Here is a 23,941-nt window from a genome sequence, read left to right as displayed (position 1 = left end):
TTGTTTATTCAAGTACGAACTGGGTCATTAGAAAACAGCAGAGAAATTTTAAATAATTAAGCTCGAATGTGAGATTATGTTATCACTTCAAATATTAATTTTATTTTACATACCGGTATATGTAATATTTACTTATATTGAACTATTGAATACTCAAAAGTCCATATTTACAATTTTCAATTAATAAACATTTGAAAATGAAAATGAGGTGTTCTTTAATTTAAATTGATTCTCATGCGGCCGATTGAAGCATTATCATTTCTTTCTCTAAATTGTTTATCGTTTATTGTTGGTTTGACAATTTTGGCATCTAGATCCGTAGAATTTGACCAGAATTACCTTTCAAGCGCGGTGATATCTGTTCGCGAAATAGCGGTCTTGATATTTGTTACCAACTCGCCTAATTAAACTCCCCTTTGGGTGATGAAGAAATAGACGTAATCTAATTACTAATTAATGTGTTTACTTTTTTCTTATGGGACATTGTTGTCATTGTAACACATAAAATATTCCCCATAACATTCTGGTAAGTGTTGCTGGAGTGTCAGTACTGGACCGGATATTAACATGATTCCTTCTGGTGGTGTAGTCTTGACTGTGGTGGGGACTGACTGATGTTTATGCTTTACGTTTACCATAAACCCCATCAAACCGACAAACAAAGTTTGGGAGAGTCCCCAAGACATGCTGGGAGAACTTGATGACGCTAAATTGCAATCTATCTGATCCGTTATGCAATCAAATGTGAGAAAAATACCAATATTATTGGTACAGGCTTAATAGTGTAGCTAGGGGTAAGTTGATTTTGCATTAACTCTGAAAATGTAAGAAATACCAAAGCGAAATAAAAAGCACCAATTTTTTGCATGTGATCAATTAAATAGAGTTAGTTATTGGAATTTGCAACAGATTGAGTGTAATAAAAGTAATTAAACGATGTTTTCAATCAACATCTTCATCTGTGCGCCGCTTTTCGAATATTGCTATAAATATCCCGTCAGCATAGTCCAGATCGGGCTTGGTATAGAGACAATTCTTTCCGATCTTCTTGTATTTAGCATTGCCAACGTGATTCCATTTATGGCGCAACGTCTTCTTGGTACTGAGTAATTTAAATTCCGGATTCATCGCTAAACAACGTTGCACAACCTAAGGAAAAATTTTTTAATTTATGTATGTATGTATATACATTTTTAAAGTTAATTTCAATGTTTTTCACCCTACCTGCTCATTTTCTTCTTCAAACAAAGAACATGTTGAATAAGCAATACGTTTCACATTTGGAAATGCAGTTAAGGCATGTGAAAGCATTTTAATTTGCAATCCAGCAAGACGTTTTAGACGGGCAGGATCTTCTTCATCTGGGTCTAGCGACATCCGATTCTGCATGCCTGATCCGGAGCATGATGGATCGACAAGTATGTATTCCACAGCTGGACAACGCGTGCTATCTAGAGAAGTAAATACTTGTATTTTAAATACACTTATAAGCTTATTCCACTGTACCAATTGTTAGCGCGTCTGCGTTAATCACATCGACTATTTGACAGCCAGCAGATTGGGTCATGCTACATAGAATCTGATAGCGATCTGAGTTTTGCTCAACAGCGTAAATAGTCCCTTTATTTTGCATAACATTACTAATATGTATTGTTTTCATTCCTGGTGCTGCACACATATCAAGGACAACTGAACCCGGAGGAGGGCGCAGCAATTCTGCCACCAGACAGGTTCCCTAAAAATTACTTTATGATTTTAGTATCAACACATCCATATACTACTAGCTTACTTTATCTTGAAGCATAAGTTTTTTTTCTTTGACGTACTGATGGCACGCCCAGTAGTGCTTTTGTTTGGCATGGAATATTAAAAGGTCGTCTAAATGCATATCAACCATGTATTCATCTTCCTTAAGTGTGCTGATAGCAGTTATGAAATCGTTGTAAGTTTCAAAGCTGCGCTGCTCCATTCGTTGCCACTCCTCCGCCGCCAACATTTCAAACACTTCGGCCAGACTGACCAAATTTGTATTAACACGCACATAGCGAGGCTTCAGAACTAAGAAATTTAAATTAAAGTAATAGACTTATTATAACATTCACATTCGATATTTTTTTATTAATCAATAAAGAAACGTTTTGAAATTAGGCAAAAGTAAACGTGCTATATTACAAACAGTATTGCAGCTAATCAATCATCTTTCTTATCGTTTCTTTCCGTAACTGGATCGCTATTTTTCTCCTCAAGTATTGCTTTGAAAACGTATAAACAGATAATAACATTCACAACAAATACTGAGGATAGCACAGACCAGCAATTCACGTAAAAATCTGTGACATCAAATGATTCTCGAAGCCATGAACGGACACCATAGAATGTCATAAATGGGAAGGTGAACATCAGAATACTGAAAACCACCAACCACAAGAATGCTATTGTACTAGTATCTTGTAGCAATGGCGTTCCAATTTGTTGAGTCTGATCGTCATCTACTCCAGAACCTTTGTTTGCTCCAAGTTCTGTGTGTCGTTCTCGTTCAGCATCTGTCTTTGTTATCACTCCAGACGACATAACTGTATTCTTATTCATTTTATACCTTCCAACCACAGTAAAAGAAAAGGCGATACTGAGACTATTGATTTTTTCAACCGCTTGCCTTTTGTTTTTCTTGATTCATTGACAGATTCTCCCAATGATTCCACAAGTTTTTCACGATAACTGCGAACAGTAAGTACGGGTTTACTTTCACCGTTTAACGCTTTCCGTCCAAAAATTAGTTCCGTTACCAGAATTTTGCAGAGGATAGGACACAAACGTGGATTATCTTTTAAAATTTTTGTCTGCTCAATGGCGTTGTCAATGGCCGCTCGATTGTCAATGTATTGCTTTAATACCGCTTGCATGCCTCGCATGCGCTGTCATAATAAATTAAACATATTAACTAATAAAAGTATACTTTCTTTCCAAATATTACAATACTTACCGCATGTTTCTCTTCAAATATTAGTGACTTAAGTGATTTTTTACGTTCCAAAGCAGTCTTCAAAACTGCAGCAACTCGCTTATATTGGGTGGGTACTTTAATAGAGTGTTTAAATTTGTTAGCTTCCATTTTTCTTCACACGTGACTTTTATATTTCTTAACATTATTATTAGGTGACATTTGCACGTTAATGCCAGACTGCGTCACTCAGTAAATTGGTTTGTTCCCGCTTTCTTAAAGCTAATAGTGCGGTTAGACATCAATGTAGCACAGTGCACAGAATACAGAATACACGATGAACAGCACCTCCATTGTTTTTTCCAATTTGGATAACCGATGACATCATCTCTGCAGATAAACAAACAAAAAGAAAAGAAGTTAATTGTATGCAAATGTTCAGTGAATGCCTAGTTATTATTGTGATTTTGAGATTAGTAAGCACGAGTTATAACAATACCTCTAAATGCGGTTTTTTGTGCTTTTTGGCCAATGTCGCCGTGACAAGAAAGTGTGTGTGCGTATGATTTCTTGTGTTTGGCAGTTTTCTTTGCCTTCGTTTACACTTCCTTTTCACAAACAACTAATTTATCTCCCTTTCGTTTGTTTACTTGAAAAGATGATGTCACCGCGAATTCGGGAGGCCCAATCTTGCATTTTATCATTCTTGATGGAACCCGAATAATGTGAATTGTCAAAAATAAAAAACAAATAAAATCGAACAGCGAGGACAATTTCACTACACCCAGCTCGACAGGGGGGATTTTTAACAGAATTGAGTTTGCACACTTCCTGGTTTCTGTAGACTACCAAATAGATTAATTGCCGATGACATTTTGGATAAGGAATTTGAATATACATGTATTTATCGTTATTATATTATTTATTATCAAATTAACTAAATTAATGCGTTACTATGAATGAGGAATAGCTGCTCTACAAAATTATGTAAAAACAGTAGGACTAGTTTTGTTTCTGTTTTCTGTTGAATAGAAGGTATCCTTGCATACTAAAAACTAAACAGGGAAAATTTAAAATTCTCTGGTAAAAGGAAGTTTTTTATGGAAGTTGTCCGAAGTGTAAAAATACTCGCTCGCGCCGCTTGGTGATATACCGGCTTGAAGATGTTTAAAGTCGATTTTGGCGAATTCCCAAAGAAGTGTAGTGGATTTTGCTTAGCATAAGTGTTTTGTTTAAATATATACTTAAGTATTGGGTTGGCAACTAAGTAATTGCGGATTTCACTCATATATGGCTTCAATTAAATGTAAAACACATTTTTTTATTTGATAGTTGGCAATTTAGCTGTCAAAATGTAAAAAAAGTTTTTTGATCGGTTACGTAGTTTTCGTTTGGCGTTCGTTGAAAAATGGAAAATCAATACCATATTTTCCTTTTTTATTTCCGCAAAGGGAAAACCGCATCACAAGCTCATAAAAAGTTATGGGCTGTTTATGGTGTCACAGTACAACACGTGAGATTGGAAAGAAGCTCCATGTATCACATCATGCATTGAAAATAAATTAAAACAACGTTCCTATGTGCAAAAACTCGATACATGGGCTCCTCACGAACTGAAAGAAACGCATTTAACGTAACGCATTAACAGCTGCGATTTGCTAAAGAAACATAATGAAAATGATCACTTTTTAAAACAACTGATAACTGGCGATGGAAAATATTTTTTTTTACAACAATATGAAGCGGAAAAGATCGTGGAGCAGTGCAGGTGCACCAACTCAAACAACATCAAAGGCTTATATTTTTCAAAAGAAAGTAGTGTATTCCATCATGACAATGCAAGGCCAAACACATTTTTGGCCACTAGGCAAAAATTATTGGAGCTTGGTTGGGATGTTTTGCCACATCCACCATATAGTCCAACCTTGCTCCATCTGATTAATTTTTGTTTCGATCTTTACAAAACTCCTTGAATGGTAAAAATTTCAATAATGATAATATTGTCAAATCGTACCTGATGCAGTGTTTTGCTAATAAAAACCAGAAGTTTTATGAACGTGGGATTATGATGCTGCCTGAAAGATGGCAAAAGGTCATTGATAAAAATGGGCAATACATTACAGAATAAAGTTATTTCGTTCTATGAAAAAATTGTCTTTGATTTTCTAAAAAACATCCGCATATTAGTTTTTTTTACGCTTTTAATCCCTATATTATTTATAGCAAATGTATGATTGTGAAAATTGCACGTATGCTTTTTACATATATGAAAATAATCTCTCCATTCCAAGATGCCATTTATGAGTTTTTTGAAAATTCAACGATATTGTTTCTTTTGTTGTAAGTGGACGTCATCTGCATAAAGATCTATCAGGCTGTTGGATTTATAATATTGCTAATTGCATTTAATACCATTAATGTTCTCTGGTTTCAGTTTGCTCTTTCATTTATTCCGTACTTTTCTTACTTTTATTATTTCTTCAGATTTTTTTTTCGTATATCTCCTGTTGAATTTTAAGGTTGACCATTTTTTCGTTGAATTTCTCTTCTATCGTTTGCATCTTTCTTATGTATTTGTTTTTAGTGTACCTTCAAAGTAACTCTTATATGCTTTTAGGAACACAAAAAACAAAACAATAAATTTTCGCATGGGGTTCGTTCCAATTACAACAGTTTTGTAGTGGTTGCATACGCCATTGCATTGAAACGCCATTTCACCAAGTATAAGTAATTTGCACTTCACACACTTTTCAGGGTCTGTCAATTTGGACTATACCAATTTGTTCCCCTTTTTGATTTTGCACACCGTTTTTTATTTTGATTTCCTTTCCATGTTGTTATTTATATTTCACTGTTTGGTTGGTGGTAAAGTACAATCTGTCATTGCAGCTTTTAACAATGTTTAACAATTTAAAATTTTTTTAACAATTTAACTGTTTTTTTATTTTTAGTTAAATTTTAAATATTTTAAATTAAAAAATTTTTTTATTTGATTTTTTGATATCACCAATTTATCAACTTTTCGCAGAGTTATTCGCTCGTTTTTCCCAAGTGAAAAATCGCATTGAACAAGGACTGGAAATGTAAAAAACCTTGGAAATTTTTTTTGAATTTTGGTACTCTGAAGAGCAGTATTCGGTCATAATAATCATTTTGTTATTATTACTTCCTTCAAGGTACATTCATTTGTACGCAAGCAATTATCACATTTATTGCTGCAACGAATGAATGAATGAAATTAACGAATTGTATGAAAATTTTTGCCTAAAGGTAACTTTTTAACTCGGATTTCTTCTGCGCTCAGAATACCTGTCTCTCTGGACCCAACCTGTTGAAACAGCAAGTTTCCCGAGCCTACCGTTAGATGAGCTAGATGAAGATGACCGCTGATTACACTATACTGACAGGGCAAAGTTACTGCTAAAGGGTGTTTTTTTTTAGAGGTTAGGTTTTCAAGATGAAATAAAACGTATATAATTTAATGTTATGGCCAATAATTTAGCTTTATTATAAAGATAAGGGTTTGCCATTATGTTTTAAAAATGATTTCGGGCAAGTGGCCGCCGCGGCTGGCTCGAATAAATTCCAGCCGAGAGGCTCAATTTTCGACCACTTTTTGCAGCAATTGGGGCCGTATGTCAGCAATAACGCGCCGAATATTCTCTTCCAAGACGTCAATCGTCTCGGGCTTATCTGCGTAGACAAGCGACTTCACATAGCCCCACAAGAAATAGTCCAGCGGTGTTATATCGCACGATCTTGGAGGCCACGCCACAGGTCCACGGAGCGAGATAATGCGCTCACCAAAAGTTTCCTTCAATAAATCGATTGTTGCGTTGGCTGTATGGCATGTAGCGCCGTCTTGTTGGAACCAAAGGTCGTCCACATCAACATCGTCCAATTCAGGCACGAAAAAGTCATTAATCATGGCTCTATAGCGCTCTCCATTGACTGTAACATTATGGCCGGCTTCACTTTTAAAGAAATATGGACCAATGACTCCCTCTGCCCATAGAGCACACCAAACAGTGACTTTTTGGGGATGTAACGGCGTCTCAGCAATAGCTTGTGGATTATGTTCACTCCAAATGCGACAATTTTGCTTATTGGCATACCCATTCAACCAAAAGTGAGCTTCATCGCTGAACAAAATTTTCTTCGATGCGTCGCGCGAACCGAACCATTACTTTCGTAATAAATTTGCACGATTTGCAAACGTTGTTCAGGTGTAAGTCTATTCATTATGAAATGGCAAACCAAACTGAGCATAAATCAAGTGACAGCTGTCAAAAAGACCATCTACGAAAAAAGTAGTGCCAACTTGAAAACCTAACCTCTAAAAAACACCCTTTACAACAACAACAACATCAACGTGTAATTTGAATATTATAAAAAATATTGTTTACATATTATATTGTATGTACATGTATTTAATGCAAAAAACAACTTAATTGGTTTAACTGTTTTTGCAAATAAGTAAGATTTCTAATTCGAAAACATTCAATTTCTTCGATTCTTCCTATGAAAAGGTGAACATGAACTTGTTTTGTTCTACATATGTAATTACAAATACGATGCACTTCATTACAAACTTTAATTCGCAAATTAAACAGCATTGTATGTTTCTAATAATGTGTTTTATTCTTACACGTAAAATATAAAATACATGAAAAATACATTTTTTATGCTGGACATAAGAAACCCATAGCCAATATCATTTTTACTTCACTTGTACTTTATTCACACTATAAAATTTAAAAAAATATGTATATTTGAGTATATATATATGTATTATGGCATCATTGTTTCCTTTTTCAAATTTGCCCAATGGAAAATGTTAATTTTATCAATTTTATACAATACTAATCAAAAAAGATCCTATTCCCCATATAGTACAATAGAATACATAGGAAACTTCATGGGCTGTGTGGCACCATTAAATATGAAGCGATTTCAATATAGAACCGTTCTGGGGAGTGTCGTAATACATATATGTATATTCAGTGCATCGACATGTTTATATTATATATACATGTATACTAAGTTATTGTTTATATGTTCTGAGATACAAAAGTTAATAAAGATGTTCAGGAGGACTTTAATCTTCGTCTTCGTAAATTTAAGTAATCTGCGGCATAACAGAATTATCCATGATTTGCGAATATTAAGATTTATGGATTTTATGCTAATAAAGGTTTTCATAATTTTCTAATAACATTTAAAGTACTTAGGTATTTATTTTGTGTATATTTCTTCATCCAGTACCACTTCCGCAATAAAGCTATTGCCGGTAAGCCGATCCTTGCAATTTTTGCAGCTTTGTTGAATGCACTCGGGGTGGAGAAAGTGAGGTGGAGGGCAAGTAAGGACCGGCACTAGCAGAACTTGTGCCGCCTACTATACCACCAGTGCCAGTGCCGGCGACTCGATTTCGTGAGCGTTCGTTCGAAAGAAACTCAACTACGGGTTGTGGTATTTCCCCTCGAAATGGCCTGACTTGGGGTGTGCTTCGAATAAGCTGTTCAATTTGAGAGAGACCGTGCGCTTGTCGCCGAGAGCTTGCTTCTTGAAGTGTTTCCAATTTAGGTGGCAATACCAAATTTCCATCTACAATGGATTTACCATCAAAAGTTACAACAGCGCCACTCGGCAGGCTGGCATGTGGTATCTTGCGATTATCTGGAGGTAAGTAATATGTGTCTATACGCTCTGCTGCCTGAGCTTCGCGATCATCTTCATTATCAATCTCCTCCATTTCGGATAGACTATCTTCAACATAAAACTCGGACACTGTTTTATTATTATCACTCTCGTTTCGTCGCTCACTGGAAGACTCGTTCGTTGCTTTGTCATCCTCTTTTGTGGGTATATTTGTAACAATTTCCCCGAACTTACTTGTAACAGCGTCATCTAGATGCTCATCATCTAGTTCTGATAATATTTCTTCTATAGTCGCATTGCGGAGTTTAGCAACTGTGGGCATCTTTGCAGAAATCGTCGAATCAAGCACATTTAGTTCTGGATTCGATGAGGAAGATGCGATATTTCGTATTATTACTGTTACATTGGTGCTATCCGGTGGCGACGGAATAAACATTGGTTCGAAATTTTGCGTTTGAGTTTCTTTTTGGGCTGTAAGAAAAAGTGTGTCTGTTTCCATAACTTCATCAATTTCTGAACCTGGATCTTCACGTCGATGTGCTACTTGTTCGATGGTAGGTGGTTGCGCTCCGCCATCTGAACGTAAAATGGGTCGGAAACCACTTTCTACGACGACCGAATCAGGTTTAAATCCATTATTGATGGCAGGCTTCATTGTGGCGATCTGCAGTGAGGACGGGTTTTCTTTCACATCTTTTATATCGAACTGCTGTTTGATGGCATCTGTAGGCGCAGAAACAGGTTCGGCTTGCTCAAGCAGTTGGTTTGGCAGCAATGACAATTGAAATAGTTTTTGTTTATTCTCATCGTTCCCATTTCCACTTATATTTTCTTTATTAGTGAAAATATACGTTTGAATTGATTCTTGTGGGACAACATCAATGTAGGGTACAGGTATGATAGAGTTTGGCTTTGGATGCATTAGTACAGGATCAGTTTTGCGTAGACCACCCAAAGTTGTTGGTTGGCCAAGCAATAGTACGGAAGCTGCTATAGATTGAATTGGAAGTGGTTTCTCTTTGAGAAAAGGCTTTAGCAGACCCGGTACTGGTTTGCGGTAATGACTGACTATAACAGATGGCTGGGGTATTGGCTGTATTGGAAAATGAGGCTTGCGTTGTAGCTGTTGCGGAAGTACAGGCTTAGTGGATGGAACCTTCTTGATGGGGCCAGGGAGTGGTCGACGTCCTGGTAATTTGACGGGATGAAAAAGTGCGGTATTTTGTGGCGGGCGAAGAAACTCTGAGAGACTTATTGTTTTTTGTGATTGCGCTGGAATATTAGTAAGATTATTCAAATGGTGGTGAAGTTGTGAATGGTGATGTAAATGATGAAGTGGTTCTGATGATGTGGGTGGCAATGTTTTTTTAGAGTTAATGTGTAACAATGTTTGTGGAACCTTGTGATATGAATGGATATGGTTTTCTCCATGTAATATTTCTGGTACTGCTGTAGCAATATAAGGTTCTAATGATAATTGTCCCTGTGGTGCTTGAACCAGTGAATTTGCTCCAATGGCATTTGTTCGTATGCTTGCTGTGGGACTCGTGCTTAATTGTTGTTGCTGTTGCTTATTAGGGGGAACACTTTGGGTTGGAATCTTAGCGGTATTACGGTTTATATTATAAATGTTGTTTGTGTTGCTGTTGATATTTCTGTTGTGACTGTTGGTGTTCCTTAGTATACTCTTCTCGAGAGCTTCGGCAGCGTGAATTCCATCTGAAATCAGTTTAGTAATTTCCGATGATTTCGTTATTTCAAAAGTCAATTTTGGCGGTGTTCCATTCATATTATGATTTTTAATCAAATCTGTTTGGTGCTTCAATAAAAAATTATCGTTGGGGCTGACCTTAGTTTCGTGATGAATTGACGCTTCGGCAGCTATATCATCGAAGTCATCGGGGGCATGAAATGGAACGTGCACTTCGTGTTTCTCTGAAGCCGATGCGGAAAAGCGTGAATCATCGCAAGAATCGTGTACGTGAATCTTCCATCCCAAATAACGATGCGTGAAACATTGATAGTAAACAGTGTCTGGTGTGTTACGATCTGGAGTCCAAGTAATAACACCAGGTTCACCTGGATCGCATTTTAAAGTCAGCGTTCGTTGATAGGCTCCAAAGGATTGATAATCATCAGCAGATGGACCATCAGCATCCGGTGTCCAGTTGCAGAGGCGCCCAATGCCTATCGGTGTCAATTGACCAGAACGAGTTCGATGCACGCCAGCGAATATACGAACAGCCTATTAGAGAAAAAATAATACAAATATTTACTGTCTGGTTCCAAACTAGACAAAGTGAACGATTTGATTTTAAGTGTTATTTTTCTCTAACTAACAAGGAATTAATTAAAAAGCGAATATGTGAAAAAAAACTTTTATATACACATATATCCGAACATATTCATGTACATATGTATGTATGTACCACATATGTATGTTTCTAATCAAATATGATAAAATGCTAAATGATTGGAAAAAGGGGAAAATCCGAGAAAATGTGACGTTATGTAAATAACTCGATTCAATATATATATGTAGGAACATATACATGGGGCAGATACATGGAAACTCCTTTGTTTTAATAATTTTATTCAACTTACCTTCTTTTCTTCCTCTCTCTTGTGTTCGTAACCACCTACAGAGTCATCGGTGATATAGAATGGATGGTATTTAGCAGGTATATCAGCATCAATACCTCCTTCTACTACAAACGTGTACGTTTTGCCGCGCACGACATGTATTTCAGGTATGAGTAAGCCGTTGATATACCATGATATACCCCAGCCAACGTGCCCTATATAATATAAGCCATAAATATTTACAGTGAACTATAGGTTTGTAAATAAAATGTAAGTATTTTTGGTTTCTGTGTTATACCAGTTATAGCGGAGTAACCATGTTTTCCACCTGTTGGACCCATTTGTGCATAAAATACGCCATCTTCCGGTTCATAACATTGAATAGCCGGAATATCCCACGCTCCACTGGTACTCGATGGCTTTGGTGTAGGCACAGGACGTGAGTGTGGCCGTTGACGCTGATGAGTTGATTCTTGGCGCCTATTTGGACTATGTAGCGCTTGTGAACGATTATTGTAAAATTCTTCTTCAAACTCGTCATTTTTTTTTATGGATAGTGTTGTCGAGGTACCCACGTTGGAAGGTGGATAACCCTGAAATCCAGCATTCTGGATATCTACAGCTTTGTCTTCGTCACTGTCGTTGTCTGGTTTAGCACCTTCAGGCGATGGACAATTCCAAATGGGTTGCCGACCAAAATCAATATGAGTTGAGAAGCGTGTAAAGTGAGTATGATATGACGCTTCGTTCCGTTCATTAAGTGGACCGATGCCCCAGACAATCGCCTGAGACGCATTTACCAAAATCGGAATATCAAATTTGCTATTTGATTGTAGAGAACGTTGGTACGTAACAATGGAATATCCATTTACCCAAGCAGCGTTTAATAGACGTATTGAGTTTGTCCCATTCTGTGATTAAATTTATAAAAAAGTTGAAATTGGTTTTCATAATGATATTGGCGTGAGACACGCAGACATGCAATACTTAACCTCAATATTCACTTTAGGGCATACCCCGAGACCACCAGAACATTGTGACTTATCACCCAAATAATAATCCACTGCAAAACCTTTACCAGAATCTTTATCAACCCATGCAACCACAACATCTGAGCCAATCATAACACTCCTCTCTGGACTTTTTGAAACACCGAATGACATGTACTCCTTGGTATCTATGAGGAGATATTAATTATAAAATTATTTTATAATTGCAAAATTACTTCATGACGCATACGTTTTATTTTTATGGTATACATCTATGGATATTTATATTTAATTTGACATGATAACAAAAATGTGTTTTACAATATTAGGTTGGATTGTGTAGTATTAGTTCGCCTTAAATCTTCTGAAGAATGGAAGAAAACCTCTTTTGATTGGCATTCACTTGGCAGTAGCCAAAAACAAATATTTTTTGCCATAGCCGCAAAATTATGCCTCGACGACAAATTTTCGAACCAGGTTCCTAGAGAAAAAGATCCATTGGGCTGCGGGGCTGTGCCCGTTTCGGAAAACTAAAAGCCGAATTGAAGTAGACTTTGATGGATTTAGATGCATGTAGGAGAACGGATGTAACTATGCAATAAATGCTGCTAACTTATTTGCCGGCAAAAAAGTAAATGGATTTTAATGAGCTTACATCCTTTCTCAGGTGTTAAGTCAAGCTTGTCCTAAAACTTGTATGTGCGTTGTGATGTTGTCCTACAAATGGAGGAACCTACAGTTCTATATCGTCATCTAACATTAGATGAAATATATATATATTTGTTATGGAAATTATATACATATATATTATATAACCGGCGCATGCACTCTTCTTTTGGGTGTTTGGCCAAGCTCCTCCTATTTGTGGCATGCGTCTTGATGTTATTCCTCAAATGGAGGGACCTACAGTTTTAAGCCGACTCCGGACGGCAAATATTTTTTTATGAGGAGCTTTTTCATGACAGAAATACACCCGGAGGCTTGACATTGCCTGCTGAGGAGCGACCGCTATTAGAAAACTTTTTCTTCATTTTGGTGTTTCATCGAGATTCGAACCTACATACATTCTCTCCGAATTCTCAATGGCTACGGTGGCCGCCGTAGATGAAATAGCACATGCATATTGGAAAAATCAAGCCTCCTACTAAACTATGTATTTTTCTGTAACTGTATAGATAGGTATAATTTGATTGGCGGTAAATTTGTACCGGACAATTTCAATGGAGACGCATATTTGGAGTTTATACGAATTAAGCCACCTCTTCTTTTGAAAGAAACTCTAATTCCGGAAAGTTTTATGGAAACTGTTTTTCAAAATGATGGATTTCCAGCGCACAATCGTACCACTATTAGGGAACAGCTCCATAATTGTTTCAGTACAAGTTGGATTGGGTCAAAGAGTTAGTTTATTCAATAGAAACTGAGAGTCAGCCTTTGAAAAACTGAAGGCAGTAATGAAGTTAAAAATGACGATTCCCGAAATGAGAAATAGGGACAGAAAGTGTATTGCAAATCAATGTTAACACTTCAATATTTATAAGTTGTTTATTTCTTCGTCCCACTTGAGTATTTAAAGAAATTGAAATTGGGGGAATCAATTTTGAATGTTTTAATGTTATTTGAATGTTTCCGTCTACTTTTTGCTATTAATTTTTTTAGTGCTAACTTAACAGGTCTTTCGACTTTTTTTATGAAGAAATTATTGCCGATTCAGCGAAATTTCTTCAGAAATAATAATTGGCTTGATAACTAACTATACTAGATATGTCACTATAAGAGTGCCAGGTAACTTATCACTCCGAAGTTTTTGCTTCTACCATCCCAACCCCCTGTACTTATAGTACATTTATGAGAGGATTTCATACAAACTATGAGCTCACCGCTAGTTGAATAGTAGGCAAAGGTTTAATATCAATGTTATTAATAAATCACAGATTGATTAATCCTTTGCGCTTGATGGCACCACAGTTTGGCGGCAAGATATCAGAGGAATGTAATGGTGGTAAACCCAATTAATCACTTTCAACGAATGCAGTGTTTCCTAATATCCATATATGTGAGAACTCACATTAGAGAAATTTGCCGATCGCAAAGGGTTAAAAACAAATTTTTGAATTAAAACAGGCATCAAAAGTTACCCGAAGTAAAAAGTAGAAAAAAAACTTTTTTGTGTCATCAATTAATAAGAACTATGAATTTCTTAAATGTATATATAAATTGTTCTATTTATTTATATTCAAGAATGAAAATGCTTAATTTGAAGCGTGTAAAAACAATCCATCAGGAAGTTTCCAATCAGTTTTCGTCATAGTTTTTGTACACATAAAACAAATTTCTATTGAATATTTACATATATGTATGTATACAGGTAAGATTCTTCTCCAACGCGGTGTGCACTTTATAGTGGCGTACAAATGAGGATATATTTAAGGTATGAGAAGCTTTTTTGGCATGCCTTTAGGTCACCGCTACCAAAAAAGCTATTTCTATAATTTGATGCTTCATAACCACAATGGGCACCGAACCGGGACAGACCGGATGCTGGTTACGCACTGATTCATTTGCGTACGGCAGCCGAGTTGAATAAAATACGTCGTCCCGTGTCAACAAAAGTGAAAAGGTCAAAAAAGACCTTGATATATAAGCAAAGTTCTTTTGTTATATTACTTTCGAAAACATACACATAATCTAAAATAGATGTGTTAAAATGGCTAGAGTTATTCACTTTTATACATATGTATAATAATAATAAGTAAGTAAGTAGGTAAGCAACTTATGTACCTATAACTTACCCAATTTAGCTATTAGTTGTATGACAATACTGTCACCGGCAACGGCCCATCTTACTTCAAATGCTAAATCATCATAAAGAACTTCACAATTCAATCTCGACTGCAAAATTTTGGAAAAGAATCAAGTTGTTCGTATATTTAAAAAGAGTTACTATATAACAGACTGCTACATATGTATGTACGGTACTCACGCAATAATAATACAAATACCAATAATAATAGTAATAATAATAATCTTTAAGTTAACAACAAAATATAATAAATAATAAGATTTTCCAAATCTAAAAATAAAAGAACACAAAAGTGCCAATGGGACTTGCAACTGTCGTGGAGATTGATGAAAATGGACCCCGCCTCGCGGTATGCGGAGGGGAGGAGAGTTGCATAGGATAATAATAAAAATAATAGTAATGATGTCTATTTACTAATATGTGCGTGAGCATTATATGTTCGGATATTTTAAAGTACTAAATCCCTGCCGAATTTCATGAAACTAAACAAGATGTTCAGAATTTTCTTTAAACTTCTAGGTAGTGCCGTGGCCGACAAGAGGAAATCAATGCCTTTTTTCAGAATATACGTATTGGGCCGAGTTAAATGCATTTGAATATTTTACGAAAACGAAGAGTTTGCACATTCGTTTAGCAGTACGGGCTGTTACTGTTCTCGATCACAGGAAGAACACAATGAGAGCTACAAGAAATAAGGATCAGTATTTTAAGAATTATAAATGGTTTTCCAATTTTGTGCTACACGCTTGCTGATATACTCATATTTAAATAAATTAGTTTTAAAGCATATTTTGGTAAATTATTAAATTACTATTAGTTGTGCAGTTAATGTTGAAACACGTTTTCGTATTCTTTTATTGCTTCTTCCGGTGCACTCCAAGAAAGTGTACTTGGCCCCCTATAGTTCATTATGTTCATAAATGATACATGCAGTTGCTTATCTCTCGCCAAATTTATTCTAAATATATGCTGACGATTACAAGTTTACTCTATAATAAGGAGTCCTCATGATTCACAAATCCTTCCGACAGTGATTAACTATCTTCAATCATCTTATCCCACAAGTCGCTAATAATTGCTATTGTGCCACATATAGTAAACGTAGCGCCGCTTTTCAAACATCTTACCATTTTTTAACATTCTCCTAGATCTAAAATCTGTCCATAAGATTAAAGATTTCAGAGTAATCTTTGATAATAAATTTACTTTCATCAACCTAACAAATTTATTATTTGTTAGTCGTATGCAATGTTGGTTTTTGTTCGTTAGAACAGCTCTCAGACACATATGCTTCAAAGCTACTTCTCACAACACATATTAAATCTAAGTTAGAGTATGCAAAATGTACCTGAAAATATTCAAAAGGTCTTTATCCGATCTGCAAACTCAATTGCTGCACAAAACATTCATAAGTGCACGGGTGTTCTCATGAAAGAAACCATGCTATTATACATAAATGTACATATATAATTATTAAGTTCCTTAAAATAACACTGACACTTCCACAAAGCTATAATTGCGAAATGTTCTATTTAGAAAAAGGCATCTACTTCGGTGGTGACGTCCATCTCAGTTTAACGATATATAAATAAAATACGGCTGATTCTGGCTAAGTACATTATAAATAAAAATTAAAAATATGTATGTGTGTAGCATATGCCACATCGCATTTTGGAAGAATTCACCAACAGTGCTAGCAATTGGAGATAGGCCCTGTTTTCGTACTGAAGATTTGTACATTTTGGGTGGGCGCAAGATAAAATAAGAGTTTAATGGCAGAAAGAATTGCTGAAAATTGCAACATACGAGTCTGTTCGATTATTTACAAGAAGGACAAGAAGGTATTATCTATAAAATTCGGAATATTTGTCGTTGCTCAGGAATTAGAAGCATTTATTTATAAGAAACAATTCAAGGAAAAAATGCACTGCACTTTTTAAATAAATACTGAGCAGTAATCAAGTTGAATAATTATGTCAGACACAAGTTTTTTCTCTGCTGATTGGGCTAGGAGAATGTAATTGTAAATACTTAAACGCTATTCATAAATAACCATAAGTACATTCGGCCTCCACCAAATTAAGGAGAAAGGAAGCGAAATAACAAAAAAAGCTCTTTCAATTGACTATTCAGGCTTAAATTTTTCAAAGAAACGTTCTCGAACACGTAATTGGATATTTTTACATATTTATAAATAAACAGATTCATAGATAAGGAAAACCAAGCAAGTCGTATACAATTAAGAGTAATATAGATATTAATTCCTTAAACACCGTTAATTTTTTGGAGGAGCCATTGCTATAATTTCAATATGATTTATATCTCCTTTTATTATGTAATTTAGTATTAATCACTTTATTGCTTTTTTAACAAAAAATCGTCAATCTTTTTTGTGTTATATTATGAGTTCTATGATATGGAATTTAATTTTTGAGAAGGAAATTACATATCGCCACCGCCGAGGCATATTTTTGCTTTCTTACTTTTCAATCAATAGTAAAGTAGCACAAAAAAATACGCATAGCACTAACTGGTTTCAACAGCGTTTCTTCTGTGCTCTCACTGGAAGCGAACGCCTCAAATACGCTAGATAAATATTGCACATACATATCTTCATTATTTACATTTAAGCACGCAATAACACTTGAAAATTTTGTAAAATAGTGGGTGATGTAGTAAGTTAAGTCCTAGATTTAATTTAGCATCTTATTATGATTGCTTCTATGCACATATGTACGTCGACATACTTGTATATGTACATATATATGTATAATAATTATGCCTGCATATAAATCAAAAACAAATTTAACCTTGTTTAAAAAGGATAAATACTAATATAACAAAAAGGGAAACCTTACTAAGTTCGTAGGAGTCATTACATACTTACATATACATATACCTGCATAGGTACTAAGTACATAGGTATGTATATATTCATACCTGTATTAGAAACTGATTATAGATGAAAATTAGAGTACCAACACCACAATGTCAGTTGAAAAGTTATTTAAATATGCATTTAATTAAATTAAAAGATTTGTAAACTAGAAATATTAAACATATGTACATATGTATATACTTACATACATATATGAAGTTTGGACCAAAACAAAATAAAACAATATTAAATAAAGAAAATGCAATAATTAACTTTAATTTAATGAAACATTACCAAAACTACTCTACATTTTTTATATACAAAGTTCAATTGTAAAAAGTTCTTAGTGCTGAAACATTGAGTGGACAAAACTAAAGCACCATCTGCTTAAAATTAAACATTTTGCCTTTTTCTGTTGATGAACATGTGGGCAATGTTTTGATTTCGTTATATATATATATATGTAATGGGTTTTTCAGTAAGAGCGCTTCAACTTGTGAACTTTTTTGAATAAAACACAAACGGTTTGACTTTTTTAACTAATTTTTTTTATTATCGAGTTTGAACATATACATTTAAGTATGAAATTCGATTTCTTTTGCATGACCACCGCGTGCACGTTTTACGAAGTCCAATCGTTGAACCCAATTTTCGACCACTCTTTTGCATAAATCGGCCGAAATTCCAGCAATTTCGCTTTCAATATTGGCTCTGAGCTCACAAATCGTCGCCGGCTTGTTACTGTAGACCAATGACTTCACATAACCCCAAAACGGGATGGCTTGTTAAATGGACCGTAAAATGGCCGTAATGCTCTTAAAGTAGCAGCAACAGAACGATTATTTTCATAAAAAATTTGCACAATTTGCAATCGTTGCTCAAGTGTGTAGCGTTCCATGATGAAATGTATACTAATGAAGTTTATAAATGACAAGCGAAAAATAAAAAATATTGCGTCGTTCGCCCTCCCTATCGGAAAAAAGTTGAAGCGCACCTATTGAATAACCCTATATATATATAATCATTGCTTAATTTTTTTAATTCACTGGATAGTCGTATTTGGATATTTTTATTGGTGCCGAACACACAATACAAACTTGCTAACTGAGGCTGTGTGTGAGTTCGTCTAAATTTTAGTACCTAACTAATATTCCACTGGAGGTTTCTAGCAATGCTTCAATTTAGGACTGTTGAATTTAAGCTGTTAAACTGTACGAGTTCAGTTAACAATCAAAATTGTTTATTCTTCAAATTTGTTTATTTTTAGCAAATACACATACATATCTGGCTCCTTTACTCAAAAAGTTGGGAAAAAACGGATTCAAAGTTTTCAATTTACTATGACTCCCTGAGCAACATATAATATGTATAAGAAAAGACTTTTTCACCTAATGAGTTACTGTTAATAGCGCATATTGTTTGTCGAACTAACGGAAATTTAGATTGCATGCGAAATTTAAGCTTCGTTGTTGCTGTTAGACTTAAGTCGTTGCTTTTTAAATACAATACGTTTAAACGCACCTGAATAAGGATACCAAAAAATTGAAGTGATGAAAAAAACTAAAAGAAAATTTTAACAATTTTCCTATAATTTTTTTTAAGAATTCATATGGAAAATTATTTTAATAATATGTTTTCTAAGATTTTTGTTAAAACGCCAAATGGAAAATATCTCAAGGGGTAAATCAACCTGTACCAACCTATAACATGAAATTTTTTTTAATTCGACTGGGTCTTGCAGTGACAAACAGGAATATCGCACACATATTACGCAACACTGATTACGTAAAATGGAAAAACCGGTGTGCAAGCTCGTGTTGAAAACGCATCACAGACAAATGCTTTAAACTTTGCTCAAAAACAAATGCAGTGGGAAACTTAGTGTTGTGTTCTTCGATAAAAAAGATTGAACCTAGATTGCCAAACTCGTACAGTTGTTATTGATGCGATTTGAGTTACGTATTGTAAAAAGAAACTTTGGTAGTGGCTATTAAGAAAGCTTCATTTTTTGAAATCAATGCCGAAATGTATTTTTGAAGTTATTAATAAAAATCGAGGACCAAATATTATTAAAAGTTCTGTAAATATGTCTATATTAAAAATTGTGTTGATGCGTTTATACGAATATGTTCGTATTTTTAGTATTATGTATTATATTTAAAATGCAACGATTTAAGTATAACAACAACATGCAATTTAAATTCCCGTTAGTTTGAAAGAGAATATGAGTTAAAAGTTGCTGTAAGCAATGTAGTGAGAAAAGAGAGAAAAGGTTATGAAACTAAAATTAGGAGTGCGTTTGTACGAATATGTATCACTGTAGAAATCGCCATACATTTTTTACACAGCATAAAATAGGAGCTTGATATTGCCATCGTAAAGTTTGATATTTTGAATGGTAATCCCACTAAGAATGTTTACAGCCACTTGAAATATTTACGTTGTTCATGAAATGGAAATAAATCGTGAAAATTGTCTGCGATGATTTACTTTGAACTTCTACAAGTATGTATATTAGATCAAACCAATAATAGTTATCAATTCGCTTCGACTTTTAGTCATGAAACCCCACCTTGAGTCATTGCATTTACTTGAAACTTCGAACTTAGTGGTGATCACACTTTGTTAAAGGACGAACTTCGTAAAAGTCGTTAAAAATCGCTTTTTGTGCCAGAATATATGTCTTGCTAGAAAAATTTAATCGCGATACATCAAAAGATGAATATAAGATAGTAAGAGGCGATATGGATATTTTACGATGAGCCAATTCAACAGAAGTTGTTAGGGATCGAAACACTTCGGCTGTTATGGCAGAATAATTGCGCACGTCGCCAAGGTGCCACCACAATTTGTTTGCCCAGAAGTGGTTGGAATAATAAGGGAGACCAAAGGTAGAATAGGCTCAAAGACATGCATTTTATAGCATTCAAAACGTCCAAATAATGAATAATCTGTTCTGATTTGGTACGCAATGTACCGTATTGATTCTAAAGCTTGCAGAAATACATCGAACTTCACGGCAATAACAAAAAAGGGAAGTTTTGCTCACTCAATATTTTAAATTTTCACTATCAAACGTTATTTATATATATATGCATGCATGTACAAAATGTTGAATAGATCTTATTTTTGTTTCCGTAAGTAGTTAAACAATAAATTTTAATTATTTTTATATTTTTGGTGGTGTTTTATACAAAAATTAGGCTGTTATAATAAACATATTAAGAGGTGCTTTAGTTTAGATCAATAGTGTACAAACATTTTATGTTGTAATGTAATGTAATGTTGTATGCCACTGATGAATTACATATATACAAAATTTTATGTATGTATGCACTGGTAAATTTATTGGCCCATTCAGTCTATGAATGGTAATTAATGGATCGCGTTTCCATGAATCCAGTAAGATATCAATAAAGTTTGTGTGTTTTTGAACAATTTAATCATTTTTTTGATGTCTGAACATACAAAATGAAAGTATTTTACAAATTTTAACTGAACTAAGCATAGAAAAGAATTTAATATAAGTACTTTAAATGTTAGTAAGATAAATAAACCAACATATTTTAGAGAAAATGAACAGAGGATCGGAGTGAATAATGACATAATGAAACAAAAGAGGCATAAATACAAATGACAGAAAATTCTGACAAAATTGTAGTCTACAGTTGAAAAAAAAAACAAATCAGTATATTCGATTATTATATTCATTTTGTGTATTATTATCTATAAACAATATGTTATTTATTCAAATTCATGTTTATTTCGTACTCATTTTAGTTATGGAAAAATTTCATTTTGTATAATCCTCAAAAAAGTGAAAAATATTATTCAAAACACATTTTTATACATTTTCATGAAATATACATAGGTATATATATATTTATTTAGTTGACTTATAAATGAGTATTTCACATGTTTCTACCTACGCATACAAACTGTTATAAACAAAGATTTATACAATAATAAAAGGAAAACAAATTATAATCAAATTCATTGAACATAGTTTAGTTTGGCAAATTTTTATATTAAAATTGGTTTAATTTTTATTGTAAAATGTAAATAAATAATTAATATCTGTAAAATGACAATGCGTATACGCAATATTAAAATTAAATAATTTTAGAATGTGCTTCCAGATGGCCAATTCGCGTATCACATCTGCACCCACATACCAAAACGTGCGTACATATGTATTACATAATTAAGTCATCTATAGTGAGACTTCTTTACCGAGAATTCCCCAAAGACCGAAAATGAGTTTGGGTTCGATGGTATCAAGCAAGATTCTTCAAGTAACTTCTTTACACGACTGAAGCATTCTGAACGCGCTTTACAGTTTTTGAAATTATAATTTGTTACCATATTAGCCATCTGTTGTTTAAACAGATTATGATTCTATGCTACCATACCACTCAAAAATATCATTCTATATTAATTTTTGAAGTGGAAGGAGTTTTTGAATTCAAACATAAAAACATTGGCAAAATCTTGTAATACTCTCAAAAAGTTGGGTTCTGAATTTACTAATTTCTTAGGAAGCCATGACTCACAATTTCAAACACAGAAAAATAGTATGAGATAAAATCGTAGTAAGCCTTCTAGTAAGTAACTGGCTATTCAACATGACCAAGCGCTAATAATTACGAAAGAAATTACCTCAAGGATCAACTTTGCTGAAAAGAGTACTGGTCCGAGGGTCTGAGTTTTTTTTACGGCGAAAAAAAAAGCCTTGGGAATAGTTTATCAATAAACGACTAATGATCTTAATTGTATGAGTCATCTACTATGTTTTCTCCACCGTGAGTGATGCATAAGTTTTCGGGTCCATAAGACCTTTTATAATATTGTGTATAACGTTATATATTTGAAGATTCTTAGTTTTTTGGGCACAACTTAAGTGCTAATTGTAGCATTGTGAATGCATATAAACATACGCTCAGATGATTATACCGTTTTAAACTATATTGAAAATATCGGATTTAGCTTATAAAATCGGAGAACAAAACGGGTTTTCTATCATACAACCCCTTTGAATGAGGATAATAAAAATAGGACGATTTTATAAAAATTCTTTGGTGGAATAAGTCGAGCTACCGTAATAAAAAGAGGTTACGGCCTATTCTGCCAAGTCCCGCCAACTCGGTATGTTTAATATCCTCAGGATTATATTTTATTAATCCTGATCCCAAAAATTCAAAATATCGAATTCAAAAAATCTGATTAAAATAAATACTTTTCAATTTCCAAGGAATTTGGTTTAATTTACTTATACTTATACAATATATTATAAACTGATTTGAATTGAAAACTGCATTAATATTTACAAATAAATCAACTAATTTAGTGGAACAGAGTAAGCGGTTTTTGTTTAAAATTTGTTTGCAAGTCAAGCTAAAAAAGTATTTAAGCTGTGAGTTTACCCATTACATATAAGTATGTACATGTATGTGTATTTTTTTACAATTAGCTCAAAAGCGCTAATAAATCGGCCTAGGCTCTTCTGTGGCTAACATTTACTCGAATATAAAATCTTCTCTTGTATTAGTATTCTTATTTGTGATGTTCCTCAATGACATGGTTTTTCATTATAGTAGAAATGTGTCATATCTCTACCCTCTCAAAGAGATATGTCCTAACGAGCGTTATACTCGTATATTGCGCAGTAATACTTAGTAGAATACCCCTTCATCATCCAGTGGGTACATAGCTTTTAAAAATATTCATACGTATTCCATGGCTTAATTAATTACATAAATAAACAATAAATTTCCAAGAAGATTTAATTTGCGAGAAAGTTATGGGTGGATCCTACCTCTTCCTCATCTCTACAGGTTATACAGAATCAGGCGACAATATGGCTCATAGCCCAGTACCTCGTTAGTATTCTCTTGAGGTTAGATACGAAAAACTGGGATGTGTATTAAAAAAACCCAAATGAGTTCCTACAGTGGGTTAATTTAACTTAACTTCATTGGAATGTATTTCTTTCACCTGTTATTTTTAAGAAAACGGTCTCTTTTTTTAACCAATATATCGTCTATGTTTTTTTCTAGTGGCAATAAAGTTGCAATATAACAAACATG

General features: G+C 34.2%; 3 protein-coding genes across 7 annotated transcripts in view; all 3 read right to left on the bottom strand.

Annotated features, from left to right (window-relative positions):
• Window positions 1–293: 293 nt before the first annotated feature.
• LOC129243972 (28S rRNA (cytosine-C(5))-methyltransferase) lies at window positions 294–3,158 on the bottom strand. Of its 2 annotated transcripts, none has more exons than XM_054881497.1 (6): window positions 2,984–3,158; window positions 2,634–2,915; window positions 1,790–2,050; window positions 1,507–1,735; window positions 1,225–1,451; window positions 294–1,149 (listed from the first exon to the last, which is right to left on the bottom strand). In XM_054881497.1, exons 1-6 carry the CDS (start codon window positions 3,110–3,112, stop codon window positions 943–945), a joined length of 1,335 nt encoding a protein of 444 aa, XP_054737472.1. In that variant the 5' UTR covers window positions 3,113–3,158; the 3' UTR covers window positions 294–942. The 2 variants fall into 2 exon arrangements, with proteins under 2 accessions (XP_054737472.1, XP_054737463.1); XM_054881488.1 differs by having other exon boundaries at window positions 1,790–2,058; window positions 2,657–2,915; window positions 2,984–3,157.
• On the bottom strand, window positions 2,087–2,658 carry LOC129243989 (uncharacterized). The gene has a single exon (XM_054881533.1). The coding sequence runs from the start codon at window positions 2,587–2,589 to the stop codon at window positions 2,191–2,193; it is 399 nt and encodes a 132-aa protein (XP_054737508.1). The 5' UTR covers window positions 2,590–2,658; the 3' UTR covers window positions 2,087–2,190.
• Window positions 3,159–7,591: 4,433 nt separating the features above from the next.
• Window positions 7,592–23,941, bottom strand: part of LOC129243955 (protein Skeletor, isoforms B/C) — a 41,114-nt gene continuing 24,764 nt past the window's right edge. For 3 of the 4 annotated variants that reach the window (XM_054881451.1, XM_054881469.1, XM_054881459.1), the window contains 5 exons: window positions 14,967–15,066; window positions 12,178–12,362; window positions 11,484–12,096; window positions 11,207–11,400; window positions 7,592–10,847 (listed from right to left, as the gene is read on the bottom strand). In XM_054881451.1, coding sequence (XP_054737426.1) covers window positions 8,223–10,847; window positions 11,207–11,400; window positions 11,484–12,096; window positions 12,178–12,362; window positions 14,967–15,066 — 3,717 coding nt within the window. In that variant the 3' untranslated portion in view covers window positions 7,592–8,222. The remainder of the gene's footprint in view (window positions 10,848–11,206; window positions 11,401–11,483; window positions 12,097–12,177; window positions 12,363–14,966; window positions 15,067–23,941) is intronic. The other variant, XM_054881476.1, reaches the window with a different exon arrangement.

This window comes from Anastrepha obliqua, chromosome 1 (genome assembly GCF_027943255.1).
Source record: "Anastrepha obliqua isolate idAnaObli1 chromosome 1, idAnaObli1_1.0, whole genome shotgun sequence".
Classification (NCBI taxonomy): Eukaryota; Metazoa; Arthropoda; class Insecta; order Diptera; family Tephritidae; genus Anastrepha; species Anastrepha obliqua.
This window is presented reverse-complemented; position numbering and strand designations above follow the sequence as displayed.